Consider the following 21,042-nt stretch of genomic DNA (forward strand, 5'->3'; position numbering starts at 1 on the left):
ACTGTAGATCATTCAGGTAGTCTTGACCTATTCATTTGTACTAAAAAAACAGCCAGTTGTCATCTTCACTTAACACACACACATATACGAATATCAATTATATGCTTACGAGACATGTTGCAATGTTAAACTAATTACGGTATGTGAAAATCAAGACTTGCATAAAAAATATCACAATATTAGAGACAGTGGCGTCATTTTTCCTCAGAGCTTTCAGCTCTTTGATTACTCCTACTTCTGAATGCTGCATGCTTATCAGAGAAGCACCAATTAACAATTTAAAGTAAAGTTTGACCTGACTTGGAATCAAATCCATGACCTGCCACACTAGTTGAAAGCACACTACAACAAGATTACTAATTGGGTTATCTGAACAGAAGATTAACTGGATTAGACATATAACAGCATAACATGTTGATGGTATTTTTGTATCATTCAAGACCATTTGTTTACCTGTAGATGTCTTTTGGGTTCTATGGTGTTTAGTTGCTGTCTTATTTACATATTCACTCCTCTTTTGTTGCCTGGGCTTCCATCAAAAATCACGAAATCTATCCATAGCAATCCTACATAAGTTGTTTTCAACATTTATGTTCAATCAGTGGATAAAGTTTTTTAGACATCCATTACTTTATCAAAATGTAACTGAATTTTGTAAAACTTGGACAGAAGCTTCTTCAAGATTAAGAGATAGCATCTAGAGCAAAATTTTAAACTAGTTTGAACTTATTTTTCATATTTTACAGAATAATGGTTTTTTTTGTAGTTTACATTTAGATTCTGTCTGGGTAAAAGTGTTTTAGACATCAATAACATTATCAAACACAAACTATTTAGAATTTCCTTACAAAAAATTGAAAAACTTTACAAGTACCTTATAATCTTTTATAGGGTTTGGTAGATACAGCTGTAAAGACAAGTCGTAGTGGCTATTTACAGAGATGTCTTATCAAACATCTAGAGGGAGTGATGGTTAACTATGATATGACAGTAAGAGACAGTGATGGCAGTATTGTACAGGTAAGTTACAAACATCTAGAGTGAGTGATGGTTAACTATGATATGACAGTAAGAGACAGTGATGGCAGTATTGTACAGGTAAGTTACAAACATCTAGAGTGAGTGATGGTTAACTATGATATGACAGTAAGAGACAGTGATGGCAGTATTGTACAGGTAAGTTACAAACATCTAGAGTGAGTGATGGTTAACTATGATATGACAGTAAGAGACAGCGATGGCAATATTGTACAGGTAAGTTACAAACATCTAGAGGGAGTGATGGTTAACTATGATATGATAGTAAGAGACAGTGATGGTAGTATTGTACAGGTAAGTTACAAACATCTAGAGTGAGTGATGGTTAACTATGATATGACAGTAAGAGACAGCGATGGCAGTATTGTACAGGTAAGTTACAAACATCTAGAGGGAGTGATGGTTAACTATGATATGACAGTAAGAGACAGCGACGGCAGTATTGTACAGGTAAGTTACAAACATCTAGAGGGAGCAGGGCTTCCAAAAAGGTCATATTTTCCAGACAAGTCCGATAAATTATATAAATGACTTCTTGTGCCAAGGCTGAAACGGACATTTTAATATAGTTCAGGAAAAAAATTGAAGTTTATGTGATCTTTTTGACCTGACCTTTAACCTTCAACAGCCACACATTTCTGTCATATAAGTGACATGAGTAATAATTACTATCAAAACAAACCCTACTATAGTACCCTCTCATTACAATCAAGGTTAATTAGTTCTCAGGCAGCTGATTTTACCTGTTCAGGCGATAGGTAAACAATTTTGTACCAGACATTGATAGTTCTAGTATTAAAAGTTATTTTCTTAAATTTCAGCGGTTTGCATCTTATTAATTTAATCAACAAAATTCAGATTACCAGAAAATGTATATAAATATGATTTGATGAAAATTTAAAAAGGTAGTAATAAAGTTTTTAAGTGAAAAATCCTCAGAACCACGTTTTTTGAACTAGTACACTCGTGCGCATATGCGCAGGTGTGAGATTAAATTATGCATCTGAATTTTCAAAAATGCTAAAAATATCATTGATACCTATATCTAACGTTCATTTCGAGTCTTTTCCTGTAGAAATAACGCGAAAAGAGCTACTTAAACTCAATCGTACTTTGTAAATGTACACGGATTTTACGTATCCGTCTCTGCTCCGTGTTTTACCATTGTCAAGTCAACATCCGGTAATAAGAAAAGTACTTTTTAAAAACGAAAGTGAAGTTATTGACGGCGTAATTTTGCACAAATAAAGTCTCTTAGACAGATATTAATACGCTGATGTTGCACACTTTGAATGGTGCACTGTCAATTAAACAGTTAGCGCCAGAACATCAATTTTACATAAAAAATCAAGTCACAAATCCCGTTTTTTTGTCAATCATAATTAATATGATGCCCAACTGATTTCTATGGTTGCCTTTTGTTACTTAGTCTTAAGGGATTAAAATCTGGATAAGACAAAAAAAAAAATGTCCTGCGGGCTCAAATATTTTTTGGAAGCCCTGAGAGGGAGTGATAGTTAGCTATGATATGACAGTAAGAGACAGTGATGGCAGTATTGTACAGGTAGGTTTTCTGATTGACTTCTTTAAAGTTAGAAAAATTCAAAAAAATTTGAAGTTAAAGTGTGGTGCGATAATGACCTTATTTAGCCTAATTGTTGACTGAAATTTAAACATTATTTAAGGATTAAATTTGTGTTTGTTTTAATGTTGCATTGATTCATAATTAGAAACAAGTAGTTTTTATACGACCGCAAAAAAATTTTGGGGATCGTTTAATGGTATGATGTCGTCGTCGTCTGCATCGTCGTCCGAAGACACATTGGTTTCCGGACAATAACTTTAGTGTAAGTGAATGGATCTCTGAAATTTTTTAAGAAGGTACAATACCACAAAAGGAAGGTTGGAATTGATTTTGGGGATGATGGTCCCAACCGTTTAGGAATTAGGGGCCCAAAAGGGGCCCAAAACAAGCATTTTTCTAGTTTCAGGATAATAACTTGTGTATAAGTATTTCGATTGCTCTAAAATTGTATGACAATGTTTAATACCACAAGTAGAAGGTTGGGATTTATTTTAGGGGTTATGGGGCCAACAGTTTAGGAATTACGGGCCAAAAACAAGCATTTTTCTAGTTTCCAGACAATAAATTGTGTGTAAGGGTATGGATCTCTCTGAAATTGTACTACAAGGTTCCATACTACAAAGGAAAGGCTGGGATTGAGCTTTGGGTTTATTGCTCTAATGGGGGTTTCAAAAAGTTGGGGGGGGGGATTTTTTTTCCCAATTTTTTTAGAGGATTCATATTTTTTTTTCAACATTTTTCAAATTTTGAATTTTTGAAAAGTTTCAAGAAGAAATCTTTAATTGCACAGTATTGCGCAATAGATTTGTAAGTCCTTTGACCACATTTATTTTGTGTCAGAAATCTATATTATGTCAAAAATTTGATCACAATCCAAATTCAGACAGTATCAAGCTTGAATATTGTGTCCAAATTTGTACCAACTGTTCAGGGTTCGACCTCTGCGGTCATATCAGGCTGCGCTCAGAGAAGCATTTTATTGATCTATGATGTCACAATACACCTAGTTGTGACATCATGGAAAAAGGACCTTATAGGCATTTTCGTTTAAAATATATAAATTTTTGTCTCTTTTTTTCAGATATTTTTGGGACCTGCAAATGTAAAGCACATGCATGTACACAATGTACCATATTGTTTGTTTATATGAACAACACCTTTCATGTCAATATCTTTGTAGTACTTGCATGTGCTCAATATTTTCCTTTAACCAATATGTGTCAAAAAAGAAAAGAAAAGCGGGACGAAAGAAAATATGCAGTTTTTATCATCTTTTGTAGAATAGATGGAATTCTGCTATCTTTTAATTTTAAATCATCTGTGAATATTCATTATATAATAAACAAATCCAAAGATTTGTGCAATAGTACTGAAATAGTCATATACAAACAAGATATAGATATTATCACTATAACATACATGTACAAAGGATTTTCAGGTCGTATCATTTTATGTTGATAGAAAATGAAAGGATGAGGAGTAAATGTACATGGGACAAAATCGCACACAAAACATAGAAAACATAGAAAATTATCAATGAACAGGGCTTTTATTCCTGTTCTTCATCTTGACAGTTGATGTAGGGTCTTCAACAATGAACGAATCATTCATACCCTACAACAAGGTCAAGACGGCCCCTAGCCTAGACTTAAGCTGTACTATTGATAAAAATAAACCACAGTTCACCTTCATGCTCTGACGAAGAACAATTATTGTGCTGAAGAATTTGTCTTTCAACCATTAGTATTACATGTTCTTATATTTAACTATCTTCTATCAGAATATGCCAAAATCTTTAAACTTTTATATAAATATATATTACATTTATTGCTTTATAATACCTCGTGGTTTAGTGCATTTGTTATTCCTTGTCCTAGATAAATGTATGGTTAATTTCAAAGTTATTGAAAAGTTTGTTGAACATTTTTTTTCAGTTCAATTATGGTGAAGATGGTCTTGACATTTGCAAAACTGGTTTCCTAAAACAGAAGCAGTTTCCTTTATTGTTAGAAAACAAACACATCTTAGAAAATAAGCAAAATGGAAACAGGGAAATTGAATTTGACAAGAAAGTAAAAAAATGGCAGAAAAAGGTATGAATGTGGACTGCAAAAATATGGAGGTTTTCAGATATATGTCAGGAGTAATTGGTCCAATGGAAACATTGTTCATAGGAGCATTAAACATTATATATAATAGTATTGGATCAAATGAAAACATTGTTTATAGGAGCATTAAACATTATATATAATAGTATTGGATCAAATGAAAACATTTTATATATGAGCCTTTGGTGGAATGAAAACATTGTATATAGTCTATAAAATTGAGAATGGAAATGGGGAATGTGTCAAAGAGACAACAGCCCAAGGACATTAATGGGTCTTCAACACAGTGTGAAAAACCCACAACCGGAGGCTGGCTTCAGCTGGCCCCTAAACAAAAATGTGTACTAGTTCAGTGAAAATGGACGTCACACTAAACTCCGAAACATATAAATGAACTAACATTTGCTTGTTCTAAAGAAAGAGTGGTTTTATATGGGATTTGCACAATTTATAGTTATATTACTTTGCTTAATTTTGGAATCTCTTTGAACAGACTAACTCATAGGATTAATGGGTGTAATGTTTAATTTTTCGTTGGATTTAAAATTTAACAGGCCTCCTTTTAATATCAGATATAACCTCATTTGAATTAAAAAAAATAATAGAAAACTCTGTGCAATATAATATTCTACTCAGAAAAATTTTCCCAAATCCAATGCAATAACCTTTAAAAACTGTAAAACATTGATTTCAAAAGAATTGATAAATTGCAAAAATATAAAGATTTAGCAAATAACTGATTTAACACAAATCTATGATTTTGACAATGCATTTTTTTTTTGTAGCAGTGTTTATTACTTGATATTTTATTACTTGATATAAAGCTATTTTGATATATTTAATTGAAATGGGGAATATTTATATTTTTTCTATTAGATAAGGAAATGGCACAGAAATCATGGGAATCATAGGGATTCTGGTTTCCTAGAATTCTGTAGAGAAAACAGTGATACCCAAAGTGATGACGTTACAATAGAAAGTAATGGACGTACAAAGAGTGCTCTTCAGTTGTCTGAGATGTGGAGAAATCTAGACTCCGATGAAAAGGAAAGGTAAATGTTAATTGAACAGTTAATGAAGTAGTGAGCTTTTAACTTTAGGTCCAATCATCAAAGTTATATGCTTAAAAAAAGAGTTCCCTGGTCTGCATAATCAGTGAGGCTTACACTACATGCTTAAAAAATATTTCAACTCTTATCATCATCATTCTTTATCTTTGAAAACATTAAAATCTGTTCATGTTGTATCACCTCCCATATCAGATGGTACACTATAATGCCCTTCATTCACTTCATCTAACTGTCTCTCTGTTCCTCCATCTTCCATCTGTTTTTGAAAAAATGTTTGGACAATTGTGTCTTAAGACACACAAGTTCATTTTAAACTGTCCATTGTGCACCAGATTATTGTTTTAAACAAAAGGAGTTGTGGTGTTAATGGGACAATCCAAAAACACAAGCTATACAAAAATTGTTGAAAAAAACATGTAGACTTATAAAAAGCTTTTATTTGCTTGAAGTACACATGTACAAAAGTTATGAATATATGTTTTAAGAAATTTCTAAAATTCCTGAAAGCCTTTTGAAACAGAATGTTTTGTCTTTATGACTTATAGCGAGTTAGTCACCTTTGGTTTTGAATTCAATGTATAAATATATATTTCATGCACTTGAATTATGAAATGCATATACAGTCGAACCTCGTTATGTGGAAGTCGAAGGGACCGGACCAAAGTATTCGACTCATCTGAGGTTTGACTCATCCGAGGTCGAGTGTGTCATCATAAATTTGGAATGCATGAAATACGGTATGAGATCTGTGTAAACTAGATACTTTGAACAGAGTGCCTTTATTCGATATAACACATTATGATTGTGTATTCAATCTCCATATTTTTTGGTGCTTCATAATGATTAAACACACAAGTACAGATACAAATCATGCACAAGTAAAATCAATAGTATACACTAAGGACTTTCTATACATAGTATAGAAAGTCCCGGTATATGCACATATTTACAAAGGTCAGTCACTATAAATTATGAAATCACTTGCGGAACGAAACATGTTCTGAACAGTCTCTGATGAGGTTGTCTGCTTTACATAAAATAATTATAAATTATCATTATTGTCTCAATCCTTTTATTCATTGTAATTTATGAATTTTAATCCTAACGATTCATTTAATCTCACTTTGGTCATTTAAATTCGTTTCATTTTTTATGTCAGGTGAAATATGTTCAACACACTAACTTTCCGCTTGGACAATCAACAAAGGTGTTAATTACCGGTCACCATAAACATGTCATTTTTACTGTTATACAAACAAGTATGTTTAATCAGCTTTTATCTTTTTTGAAAATGATTAGGTGACATAAGAAATACATCCGATTTGAATTATAATCATTAGATCTGCATATTTTGAAAATTCTTACTTTCCAACTTCAACATCGGGGTCAATTTACATTAATTTGACATAGACAGGACTATAAAGTTTACTCGACTTAACCAAGTATTCGAATCAAGCGAGTTCGACTCATCAGAGGTAATTATGCATTTATCAAACGGGAATTTTACCGGGACTAAGAAATTACTCCGACTCATCCGATTTTTTTTGTTATTTTACAGATATTGTAATAATAAGGGACCTTGTCCCGATCCTGTTACATCTAAGTATCTACCGTTTGAGAAAAATGGAGTATTTACAGAAAAGATGGGCAGTTTGATTGAACAATTTGCTCACCAAGAATTGGGACAGGTAATTCAAATAATTTTGTTATTTCAATTATTTAGAATATATTTTTATAGAGCTTAGGGTATTTTTTTTATTTTCTTTTCTTTGTTACAAACACTTCATTTTAATGGAATTATTCATTTAATTATGAACTCATGAAAGAGAAATTGTTCATTAGAAAGAGTTCAAATCAAGTATGAAACAGCCTTCATATTAGAGAAATTCAAGATTGAATTTTTAACTGACATAGTATGTAAATAAACGATACACGGGTTACATATTTTTACCCACTAATATGTATATATTTATCATAGCTGCCAGCAGGAAAAGATGTAAAACCAGAAGCGTTCACAAGTTTGTTATACAGCAAGGTACAGCAAGCTCTGGCACAACCAGGTGAATCTGTAGGATTGTTGTGTTCACAGGTAATTATTGACTGGAAATTCAGAAATTTTTGTAATGGTTTTAATATTCCACAAAATCCCACAGGATTAAATTAATTTTAAAAAACTTCCATTATTTGTAAGCAGCAATTTCTGAAATCACATTAATGGATCTCTGTCATCAGAACATCAGTCCCAATTATAAATACACGGAAAAATATTTTTCTTAATTTATAGTTCTTTGAAATATACAGCAAATTACATAGGTATGGTAGTGGTAGAAACATTTAACGCTACATAAAACCCTAAATCATTTTTGCATGCATTTTTTATGCCCAGCCTACAATGGTTGGGGGGACATATTTTATGCCCCACCTACGATTCGTAATCAAATATTGATTTTATCTTCTGAAAGCTTTCAAACTAAATTTTGAAGATATAGGTTTAAGAAACATTAGACAATGTCCACAATGCCTAAGAAATATTAGACAATGTCTACAATACCTAAGAAACATTAGACAATTTCCACTATGCCTAAGAAACATTTGACAATGTCCACAATGCCTAAGAAACATAAGACAATGTCCACAATGCCTAAGAAACATTAGACAATGTCCACAATGCCTAAGAAACATTAGACAATGTCCACAATGCCTAAGATACATTAGACAATGTCCACAATACCTAGAAAAATAAATGTGAGAAACTGTTTCTGAAATACTGATGGTGAATAACATTAGATTATGTATCAGATTTGAAACAAAATATCAGTTTCAGTTTTTGAAAAGCTAAAGATTCTGATTTTGTTTTTATTTATTATACCCCCGCTTTAAAAAAGTGGGGGTATACTGTTTTACCTCTGTCTGTCCGTCCATCCATCCATCCATCCATTCATCGGTCAGTCCGTCCATCCGTCCCATGAAAATTTTTCGTCGCATCTTTCTCAGGAACTACATTACAAGGATTTCTGAAATTTGGTTTCAGTGTTTATATAGGTCAGCTATACTGTGTGATGTGTTTTCAGATTCATCACTCAACAACTTCCTGTTTACTGTCAAGTATTGGGGCTGGGGGTATCATCAGTGAGCAGTAGCTCGCAGTTTCACTTGTTTTTATATATTTCAGTCAATAGGTGAACCTTCAACTCAGATGACATTGAATACTTTTCATTTTGCTGGTCGTGGTGAAATGAACGTGACCTTAGGTATTCCTAGATTAAGAGAAATTCTTATGGTAGCCAGTGCAGCTATTAAAACTCCCTCTATGGATATACCTGTATATAACACTGAAGAAGCTAGACATGTTGCTAAATATTTACAGATGAAGTTTAATCGAGTATTGTTAAATGAGGTAGGCATGTAAACCATGTTGAGAAATTGAAAATGGATCTGGGACCTCTTGTTGAATATGAATAGCATTTCAGGAGATTTATACTGGTTTATTTTTTTATTGAATATAAATTGTTAAAATTAAGGATGTTATACACGAGAAAATGATAAAAAAATTCTCACAAAATCATTAGTGTATTGCCAGCTTTACTTTAAACCCTGCAGAGTGGAATAAGTCAAACATGCCATTACAGAAATTGTATTAAGCAAATATTTTGTAATCCATTTATACATAATCAGCATACCCTTTTTAGCCAAGGGAAAAAAAAAAATTTTGTCACTTGTTGAAAACGTCCTGGCAAACACCTGTAGTTTCAAGTCATGTGTGATTGTGTTATTTTTATGGAAATACTGGCTTTCCCTCAGCAAGAAGTATAAAATATTTGTAAAAGATTTACAGATTTTGAAATCAGCCAAAATGACAAAATTGACCAATATGAACAGTTGTGTGTGTCTTTAACTGGAAGTAACTGGAAATAGGAAAAATATGTGTAACCAAAGAGGACAGTGTGTTTTCATATGTTCTTTAGAAAGTGGCTGTTGACATTATTGTTCTATAGAAAACTCACTTCTGAACTTATTTACTTGACAGGTACTACAAGACGTAAAAGTGTGTGAATATTTGAAAGTTAAAGGAGTTAGTCAAAGGTATCTATATGATTTACAAATGATTTGGATTTCAGTAGGAGCAACTGCACAGATAATATTTAGCCAATTTGTAAATGTACACAAGTACTAGGAATGTCAATAAAGGGATACATAAAAAGGAAGTTATATAATTTTTTTTTTCACCTGTACACATTGTGTGAATATACATATAAATCAGACAAAAGTTGAGGTTCTCAGTATGGAGTAGAAGCTCTATAATTTTATTTGAATACATCAAAGATTTTCTTTATATCTTGAGAAACAGGTGATAACCATTATACATTGTACTGTAAATTCAGAAATTATTGCTTGCATTTATTATTGTGATTTCCACTTGAAAGACCAAAATGTGTGATCAATTATTGGGATTGGAAGAAGACTGCATATCGCGAGTTCTTATTATTGGGATACTCACCAAGTCGCATTATTCACAATAATAAAAACCTTACAATAATTTCTGAATTTACAGTATTCAAGAAATATTTTTTGATGATTTCTTTTACCTATTTTGAATTCACTTTACTTCATTTTGTTTAACTCAGCATTTCTTATTTTCATCTTTATTTCAGTCACAGAAGTAGAGTATTTAGAGTAAAGTTTAACTTCTTGCCAGCAGCGAACTATAAGAATAAATTGTGTGTCAGACCAAAAAATATTTTACATTACATGGAGACTGTGTACATCAAACATCTCATTGCACTGATCAAGAAAAAGATCAAGGAATTGAAAGATGGCAGGTAAAGATACTTAAAATCATGTGTTTTTATATGATCACCAATTCTATCCTTCTTGATTTTTTTCAGCAAAAGATTGAGAGATCTTTCTTGGCACTGAAGTCATGTATGAAAATAAAAAAAAACATTGATGTTGTCTAATGCAAAAGTTGACCAGAAATTAAAGAAATATGCAGAATTTACAATATATTGCATGAATTTCAAGCAGTCATATGAATATATTCTTGAATATTCTTGCCAATTTTTTGTTCGTCATTTTGAAGAGTCAAGGAACACACAGTCATTTTTAGTAGTTTGCTAAAATAAATATTTTCAGTTATCCAGTGAAGATTAAGAGATTACTGTTGCCATTTTTTCTTCTCTACCATTTAGAGTTGACTCAAAGGAAAATAAAGAAACAGGTGGAAAGTGTAAAAATAATTGATCAGCTCTGATATTCGAACTCATCTGCATATTTATATACCCAACATAGTCCAAAGGATGCCTCTCAGTAAGAGTTGCTGTATGTGCTTATTTATGTGACAGGTGGTAAATATTTAATAAATTTTGAAACTCATATAGTTTATGTTGCACTATGTTTATTTGAAATTTTATTTAGGCTGATGAGTACAGGGACAATAGCTCAGAGACCACAGAGGGTTTATCATGATGCTACTCAGGCTCAGCAGGAAGATTTATCTGATGTGGAGGAGGATGATGGGGATGCTGTTGCTGTGAAGGAGAGAGGAAGGATGGAAGAGGAAAAGGAATATGAGGATGGAGAGGAGGGAGAAGATGAAGAAAATAAAACACAAGCAGAGGAGATTGATGGTAATAAGAGTTGTTATTGTTAACAATACTGTTGACAACATTGTTGTGGGTACTGGATTGCAGTAAAAGGCCACTTTTGTATAATTCCAGAAAAGAGTAGTCATATTGTGAGTTCTACCAAAGGCTAAATTTGTGAATTCAACCCAATTCTTCCTTCTTTCCAGTTGAAGACTACAGTTCGTTGTCCATTTTTTTCTCCATTCTTATGCGATTTTTGGACAAGTTTAAAATATTGTTGAACTTTTTCATGTAGTGGTTTCCCAATTTATTTCATAAAACATCCTGCTAAACCAGTATTTATGAAATAGGATGGTTTTTTTCTAGAAACTATATATAACATCACATCGATCACAAAGTCTAGAAAATCATTCAGGATTGTTTCTTATTTCCGTGATGCTAAAATGCCCTAGAGAGACCATTGATGCATGAAACAACATTGGATTACTGTAAAATTGGGAACTTAAACAGAGATCAACCCATTGACAAGGAAAGTTCCATAATAGAACAGGTTTTGCAGATGAAATCCTGAAATTGTAGCTCAGCAAAAATAAACCACTTACCAATATTCACAAATTTTTTTGAATTTTAGATTCAAGTTTCTTTTCCATTGAAAGGCAGGCAGGATCTTATTTATATTCTGATACTTATTTACTTACTTTGTACTATTACAGACCCAGAGGGAGAAGCAGAAGTAGTAGAAATGGAAGGAACACCGGATGATCTTGAAGAAGAGGAAATGGAAGATGGAATTACAAGTACAATGAAGGTTGAGAAAAAGAAAACTGAAGTTAGAATTAATGTGAGTGTTCTGAAGTCCAAGTTAAGTATCGTAAAATAACAACATCCAATACAAAGAAGATAATAACTTATAGAAGATTGTATGTTTACACTGTAGAACTTGAACCAACTGTAACAAGATTTAGAATAACAAAATTTGTTATTTGGACTTTTTTTTATTTTGAGTGAATTGAAGTAGGCTTGTACTTAAATAGTTAAAAAAAATAAACATTTTAAAATACTTTTATAGTTATGAATCAAGACAGATGAGTACCAACTTTTTATTAGTTAATATGAAGGTAACATTCTTCTCTTAACACATGGCCCATCTGGTAATATTTTTAATGTTACCCTCTCATATTAACCAATTACTATAGAATGTCAATGAGACAGCAATTCAATAACTGGTTAAATGTCACTGATGTTAATATGCATCCAAAATTAGACTTACAAGTTATTTAATAATATGGAAGATGCTTAAATTCAAAATCCAGTATTAATCAATGTCCTCCTTCTCAATCCTAACATATTTTCTTTATCACAGGGCTGTTTATCCATGGCTATCTTTGTCATTATCTCGCTTTTAAATACAAGCACACCATAAATGCATACATTTATATGTAGATGACCTATTAAGTGTGACACTGTTACAGCCAAATATCATCTATGTCTGTATCATATATGTATATTCCAGAGTGTGTTACAGTTAAGTGCACAAGTAAAAGATTACAAATTTGATACTAAAAAAGAGGAATGGTGTGAAATAACTTTACAGGTATATATCTTAGAATATGGATACAATGTAAACGAGACAAAAACCCAACATCAAAATCTTACTCAAAGGACATATAGGATCATTAATGAAATTCATAGGCCCAAGCAATAAAGGCATGCTATACATATTTATGGTATTAATAAGATGTTAATGAATAGAGAAAACAAACAATTTATACTAATTTTTTTGTACATAAAAAACTTTCAAAATAGAATCCCGACTATCTGAATACAAATTGTTTTGTTGTAAAAATACTTATAAAGCACTGTTACTGGAAAAGAGGACAATACATTTTGATATTTGATTCGTAGTGATTTGATAACGAGGGGGGTTATTTTTGGGAGGGTTGTCTTTAATATGCAAATTGCAAACATTAAACAGTAATAAATCATTAAGAACGAGAGTATCACATAATTGTATATTTTTACAGTTTAATATATTGGACAGTAAGATAGATTTACCATCATTGATTGACCTTGACATTAGAAAAGCAGTGGTCCATGAAGTACCAGGTGTCACAAGGTGTTTCCTGTCCACTCAGAAAAATGGAGAAGTTCATCTCAAAACAGAAGGAATAAATATCTTGGTAACTTTTCTATTTTATGGGAATGCACAAAGTGCATAAGCAGTTTACAATTTGTTGATGTTAGGGGTGTGGGCTGGGTAAAGTTTGATTTTTTTTTTAAATTCTGTATTATACTGATAAATGTACTCACTTTTTAGTCAACATTACACTTTTACACTAACAGCAGCAATTGCAGGCGAGACACAGGGTTCTGTGGAACCCTTTACAAATTTTTATATTGCTTGTGACAAATATTTTAGACTAAAACATGTTTAATATTTGATCTTTATCAACACCTAAATTTTGTTTGCGGATTTTTTGATTGTTTACATAGTTGGCCATAGATATTTGGGATGCTGTTGAATTCATATACATGTACTTATCGCACTTTGGGTAAATTATGACGTTGTGATTGGTTAAACGCTGTCACGTGGAGACCCCCTATGGATCCGTATGGGGTCAGTAGATTTCATATGGGGTTCATGACGTCACAGCTTCTATTAATGGTGACGTCATTTATTAATGTTTTTAGTTCACCGTTCCTTTGGAACAGTGAGCTTTTGCCATCACTTGGCGTCCGTCGTCGTCCGTCCGGTGTAAACTATTTTAAACATCTTCTTCTCTGAAACTACTGAACCAATTCCAACCAAACTTAAGCTGAATGATCCTTAGGGTATCTAGAATAAAGTTTGTGTTTGTTTTCTGTTTCCTCAGAAAACATGGCCACCATGACTAAAAATAGAACATAGGATAAAATGCAGTTTTTGACATATCTCAAAAACTAAAGCATTTAGAGCAAATCAGACAAGAAGTTAAAGTATTCATTAGGTCAAGGTCTACCTGCCCTGAAATTATCAGCCAAATTGGGTATCTAATTTTTAGGTTATTGCCCCTGAATTGATGATTTTAAGGAAATTTTGCAGTTTTCGGTAATTATCTTGAATATTATTATAGATAAAGATAAACTGTAAACAGCAAAAATGTTCAGCAAAGTAAGATCTACAAATAGGGTTTTTATATGACCAAAATTGTCAATTGACCCCTTAAGGAGTTATTGTCCTTTAAAGACAATTTTTCACAATTTGTTCATCTAATCTAGTTTGCTTACTTTAAAAAATCTTTTCCTTTGAAACTGCTGAATCAATTTCAGCCAAACTTGGGCTGAATGAGTTTCAGAGTATCTTGTATAAATTTTGTGTTTTATTTCCTTATACGTCAAGAAACATAGCCACTATGGCTAAAATGGAACATAGGGGTAAAATGCATTTTTTTGCTTTTGAAGAAAATATGAGATACACAGAACATTTAAATGGCATTTTAAGCCACTCATTAATATATATTGAAAAGCAAAAATAATCATTGATGAAAGATTTAAGCAAAAAACTACAGGTGAGCGATTCAGACTCTTGAGAGCCTCTTGTTGTATTTCATTGTTTATTTTTATACAAAACTCGGCAGGAAAAGTCCCATGTGTGATAAATTCTTTATACAGTTCACTACTGACCCCGTACAGATCCATAGAGGGTTAGTAAAATCCATAGGGGGTGAGGCAGAGCCGAAGGCCTCACCCCTTATGGATTTTACTAACCCTCTATGGATCTGTAGGGGGTCAGTAGCAAACCATATTAATTAAACTTATAATGTATATCTTTGCAGAATTTTCAACCCCAGTAACTGATTTTTGTAACTTTGTATTTTATTCACTATAAAAATGCTTACTTTTCTGAACAGTTTTGTAACAAGAACTACCTATAATAGACCATTTCTATTTGGTATTCTAATTCCATGATTAGTATTCATGTTTCTTAAATGTATTCTTTCAAATCTAATGTTAAATTCCAAGGGTAAATAAAATATGCTGAATTATATTTGTTTGCACTTTATCACCTCACAATTGAATACTATTATTGTAGGAGGTGTACAAATATTCAGACTTCCTGGATATATCCCGTTTATACAGTAATGATATCCATGCTATGGCAGAGAGATATGGTATAGAAGCGGCTGGCAGAGTTATCATTAAGGTAATATCATGAGTTTGTTTTTAATATGCCTACTTAAATGTATGTAATCAGGGTATATTGTGATTGTTGTGTCTGCACTTTTGTTCATACATCCCAACTCCTATTTCCTAACCTTCTTAACAAGTGAAGGATTTTAATGAAATGTTTGAGGTACCTCATGCAGTATGAAGCGTTTGATCTTTTGATTCAGATGAAATTTGGGGAAGGAAATCGGAATTATAAACTTTGCAAAATATATGCAATAGGGGAAATGGGAGTATTAACTGTGAGTAATGCTTACATTTTTTTTTCTAATTTTGAAGAATAAAAACAAAAATCATCAGATGTATGTTCAGCAATTAATTGAAGTCTTTCCTGAAGTTATGTTTAATTTCTAAATGGTTAACATTAAATGTTTGAAAAAAAAAACATTGATGTCAAAACTGACTTGTCATTTTGAGTCAACTACTATGTAGAGTATTGTTTCCTATGTAAGATATATAACGAAATCATGAGAAAAAAACTATCTGCCCATCAGTTTATAATAAAATCCTGGACATGGGACATGGGGAAACAGACAAATTTATAATTTTGAGCTAATTTAGATTTATTTTTAATGTTATTATACTTTTTACAGGAAGTACAGAATGTATTTGGTGCTTATGGTATTGATGTAGACTACCGCCATCTTTCTTTGTTAGCAGACTACATGACATTTGAAGGATCTTACAAACCATTCAATAGAGTTGCTATGGAAACATGTTCTTCACCTTTACAACAAATGAGTTTTGAAACAACAATGCACTTTCTAGTGAATGCTAGTATCCATGGAAGTCATGATTCTTTAAAATCGCCGTCTGCTCAGTTAGTGACAGGAAAACTTGTAACATGTGGTTCTGGATCATTTGAATTGATGAACAGAATAACTGTTTGACAGATTTTAATAAAGAGAAATCGTTTACATTTTGTTCCTGTATTCTGGCAATTATTTATTGTACATGTACCTCCATCAAATGCATATAGTGGATAATCAGTATTTCATATTTTTATGCCACCACCACTGGGTGGCAGGAATAATTTTAGAATATAACACTTGTTATTCCTTCAAACTTCAGAAGTCCAACATTTGTCAAGGATTTTTTTCAATTTAAATGAAGAGATATTTTGGTTCATTAGTTTGTAAGAATGAGTTACAGTTCAAGTTGGTGTTTTGTTCAGTATTACTAAGATTTATGGAGTCTTACCATCATCCCATAGGCTAGGCATTCTGGTCATCCTGACACCTATGTTTTATTTCATGTTGAAGGGAAGGCAAGATTTGGTGTCTGTAGAGTAAAAATTTAATGTCATGAGAGTTGTTAGGTTCTATCTCTAATTTGAATAAAACATAAAAAGGTTTACTCCTATGTCTACCAAAATGCAAACTGTTCTCTCATAGGTGCAGTGTATTCCATAATCAATACTAGTTGCTTGTATAACATGGTTGTTTCTTGTGAATTATTTTTGTATTGCTTGATGGCGGAAGATGGCCTGTTATCATATGATGTAATCTGTTAGTTACTACTTAGGAAGTCCTTTTGACTAATTAGATAAGCATCAATTGGATAGCAACCTAACATCAAAGGTCAACATATGAGTCTTTGAAAGTTATCAATAAATTTAACTGAGACCATCAAAGATCTGACATTAATACCCAATCATTACTGATCATGATTGATTTTATATTGAAAGTCTTTAAGATAATGGTTTTTCTACAAATGTCACATAAACTCAACATTATAAATGATGCACGTAAATGAGGTCAAGGTCAGACGAACCCTGCCCGACGGACATGTTCACATATAATCATGCTATAACCCACATATAGTTAACCTATTGCGAATGGTATTTTAGAAACATTCAATCACGAAAACTTTAATAACACTTAACTTTGAACAATGAACCAAGAAAATGAGGTCAAGGTCAGATTAACCCTGCCTCACAGATATGTACAGCTTACAGTCATTCTATACATTATATATAGTAGATTATACCTTATTGTATCTGAGAAATAGATTTTTATTTTTTTTTTTTTTTTGGTGTTTTAACGCCACTTTTAAGCACTGCTTTTGGGCGATTTCGTGGCGGCCAGTTTTTATTGGTGGAGGAAGCCGGATTGCCCGGAGAAAACCACGGACCTTCGATAGGAAAACTGACAATCCTAGTCAATTAAGATTGGAGTCGAAGGCACCCGATAGAGTGGGGTTCAAACTCACAACCTCAGTGTTCTGAGAAATAGACATTTGACAGATGTCAACTTCCTAACATAAAGCATCTATAGACAAGGTATGAAGCATCCATGTCTACCTTCTGGAATATGAAGCTTTATACGAATAGTTTATGCAGCTGCTAGATTAGCATCCCTACTCTCATTCTGCGACTTTGCAGGCTAGCCAATATGCCATTTCTAATGATTTTATGCCCTATCATCTATGGTTAAGTTTTGCACTGAAGTCAATATAAAATTAAGAAGATTTAGTATGATTGCCAATGAGACAACTCTCCACAAGAGACCAAATGACACAACTAGAGGCTCTCAAGAGCCTGTGTCGCTCACCTGACTCTACTTTGGTTTTAGAAATCATGTAAAGATAGATAAAAATCATAACAGATACCCAAATAATAATGATTGAGGCCAAATTTGGATTAATATTGGTCCCGTTATTTAATAAAATATACTGGTGGCCATCTTGAACAGTAAATCAGCAACAAAGTAGCAACACATGGTCAGCACCTCATAAGGAACATTCATGCCATGTTTGGTTTCATTCCATTCAGTGGTTCTCTAAAAGAAGACATTTGTATGTATTTTCCATAGGGTCCTATGTTAAACTAAGTCCCCCGCTGGCGGCCATCTTGGATGATGGATCGGCTGCAAAGAAACAACACTTGGTCAACACCTCATAAGGAACATTCATGCCATGTTTGGTTCCATTCCATTCAGTGGTTCTCTAAAAGAAGACATTTTGTATGTATTTCCCATAGGGTCCTATGTTAAACTAAGTCACCCACTGGCGGCCATCTTGGATGATGGATCGGCTGCAAAGTAACAACACTTGGTCAGCACCTTATAAGGAACATTCATGCCATGTTTGGTTTTATTCCATTCACTGGTTCTCTAAGAGAAGACATTTGTATGTATTTCCCGTAGGGTCCTATGTTAAACTAAGTCCCCGGCTGGCGGCCATCTTGGATGATGGACTGACTGCAAAGTTACAACACTTGGTCAGCACCTTATAAGGAACATTCATGCCATGTTTTGTTTCATTCCATTCAGTGGTTCTCTAAAAGAAGACATTTGTATGTATTTCCCATAGGGTCCTATGTTAAACTAAGTCCCCCGCTGGGGGCCATCTTGGATGATGGACCGACTGCAAAGTAACAATACTTGGTCAGCATCTCATAAGGAACATTCATGCCATGTTTGGTTCCATTCCATTTATTGGTTCTCTAAAAGAAGACATTTTTATGTATTTCCCATAGGGTCCTATGTTAAACTAAGTCCCCCGCTAGCGGCCATCTTGGATGATGGATCGGCTACAAAGTAACAACACTTGGTCAGCACCTCATAAGGAACATTCATGTCATGTTTGGTTTCATTCCATTCAGTGGTTCTCTAAAAGAAGACATTTGTATGTATTTCCCATAGGGTCCTATGTTAAACTAAGTTCCCCGCTGGTGGCCATCTAGGATGATGGATCGGCTACAAAGTAACAACACTTGGTCAGCACCTCATAAGGAACATTCATGCTATGTTTGGTTTCATTCCATTCAGTGGTTCTCTAAAAGAAGTCATTTGTATGCATTTCCCATAGGGTCCTATGTTAAACTAAGTGCCCCGCTGGCGGCCATCTTGGATGATGGATCGGCTACAAAGTAACAACACTTGGTCAGCACCTCATAAGAAACATTCATGCCATGTTTGGTTTCATTCCATTCAGTCGTTCTCTAGAAGAAGTTCAAAATGTAAAAAGTTTACGCCGACGACGGACGACGCTGGACGACAGACGCCAAGTGATGAGAAAAGCTCACTTGGCCCTTTGGGCCAGGTGAGCTAAAAATAAACAACTATAGGTCATCGTACCGCCTTCAATAATGAATAAAACCCATACCGCATAGTCAGCTATAAAAAGCCCCGAAATGACAAATGTAAAGCAATTCAAACGAGAAAAGTAACAGCCTGATTTAAGTACAAAATAATGAACGAAAAACAAATATGATATACAGCAACAAACGACAACCACTGAATAACAGGCTCTTGATTTGTGACAGGCACATACAGAATGTGGCGGAGTTAAACTAGTTTGAAGGCGCCAACCCTCCCCCTAACCTGGGACAGTGGTGTAACAGTACATCGTAAGAACAAACTATAACAAGAGAGCACACACTGAAATGTCTCGCCTGTATTACTGACCATTGATTTTATGTTGAAATTCTTAAAGATAAAACGTTTTACTACAAGTATCACATAAGCTTAACATTTTCAAAAATCCATGACAGTGAGGTCAAGGTCAGATAAAAACTGTCACACAGACATGTACACCATACAATAATTCCATACACCAAATATAGTTGACCCATTGCCTATGGTAATTGAAAAACAGACCAAAACACAAAAACTTAATGTTAACCAATGAAACATAGAAATGAGGTCAAGGTCAAATGATACTGGCTAGACAGACATGTACACCTTACAATCATTCCATACACCAATAATAGTTGACCTATTGCTATTTGTATTGGAAAAACAGACCAAAACACAAAAACTTAACATTGACCAATGAACCATGTAAATGAGGTCAAGGACAATGGACATATGATTGACAGAAACTTCATAATATAAGGTATCTCCATTCAAGATATGAAGCAACCAGGTCTTCTACCTTCTGAAGTATAAAGCTTTATACAAATAGTTTACTGACCTTATAACAATAATACATTGCTGACACCACTGCCTCCAGAGGCGAGACAAAAAAAAGTTATCTGCACTTGTTCCTCATTCTAGTTCAGTTCGTTTTTTTGCTAACCTGGCTCATATAACTAGTGACATCCCATGTATTTTAAACCTTTTCAAAAATCTTCTCTGTAAATACTCAACCAATTTCAACCAAATTTGGGCTGAATGATTCGTAAGGTATCTAGTGTAAAGGCTGTATTTTGTTCCTGCCATTTAACCATCATGGCTTAATAGGATAAAATGCAATAAGTGTCTAATTTTTTTTAAACGAAAATAGATGGAGGATGGAGAAAATATTACATAGGGCGAAAATACTCAGAATGTCTATCTACCTACTTCCTGTTTCCACCAAAATAATCAGAGGACTCCTTATAGACGTTATTGCCCTTAAAGAAGATTTTTGACTAATTGTGTTTTTGCTTATTATATAGAAAACTGTAATAGATAATCAGAAACTGTTATAATATAAAAAATGATCAGCAATACAAGATCCACAAA

The 21,042-nt window shown here is 33.2% G+C and overlaps 1 protein-coding gene across 2 annotated transcripts in view; it reads left to right on the forward strand.

The window, feature by feature from the left end:
- The window catches only part of LOC127738434 (DNA-directed RNA polymerase I subunit RPA1-like), a 52,687-nt gene extending 36,171 nt beyond the window's left edge, over window positions 1–16,516 (forward strand). For both annotated transcript variants that reach the window (XM_052249678.1, XM_052249679.1), the window contains exons 21-34: window positions 892–1,020; window positions 4,558–4,716; window positions 5,608–5,783; window positions 7,360–7,489; window positions 7,780–7,890; window positions 8,974–9,198; window positions 9,829–9,884; window positions 10,454–10,621; window positions 11,217–11,428; window positions 12,100–12,227; window positions 12,900–12,980; window positions 13,411–13,566; window positions 15,459–15,569; window positions 16,186–16,516. In XM_052249678.1, the coding sequence (XP_052105638.1) occupies window positions 892–1,020; window positions 4,558–4,716; window positions 5,608–5,783; window positions 7,360–7,489; window positions 7,780–7,890; window positions 8,974–9,198; window positions 9,829–9,884; window positions 10,454–10,621; window positions 11,217–11,428; window positions 12,100–12,227; window positions 12,900–12,980; window positions 13,411–13,566; window positions 15,459–15,569; window positions 16,186–16,482 (2,139 nt within the window). In that variant the 3' untranslated portion in view covers window positions 16,483–16,516. The remainder of the gene's footprint in view (window positions 1–891; window positions 1,021–4,557; window positions 4,717–5,607; window positions 5,784–7,359; window positions 7,490–7,779; window positions 7,891–8,973; window positions 9,199–9,828; window positions 9,885–10,453; window positions 10,622–11,216; window positions 11,429–12,099; window positions 12,228–12,899; window positions 12,981–13,410; window positions 13,567–15,458; window positions 15,570–16,185) is intronic.
- The last annotated feature ends 4,526 nt before the right edge of the window (window positions 16,517–21,042 follow it).

The sequence above is a fragment of the Mytilus californianus genome, unplaced genomic scaffold, assembly GCF_021869535.1.
Source record: "Mytilus californianus isolate M0D057914Y unplaced genomic scaffold, xbMytCali1.0.p SCAF_4, whole genome shotgun sequence".
Taxonomy (NCBI): Eukaryota; Metazoa; Mollusca; class Bivalvia; order Mytilida; family Mytilidae; genus Mytilus; species Mytilus californianus.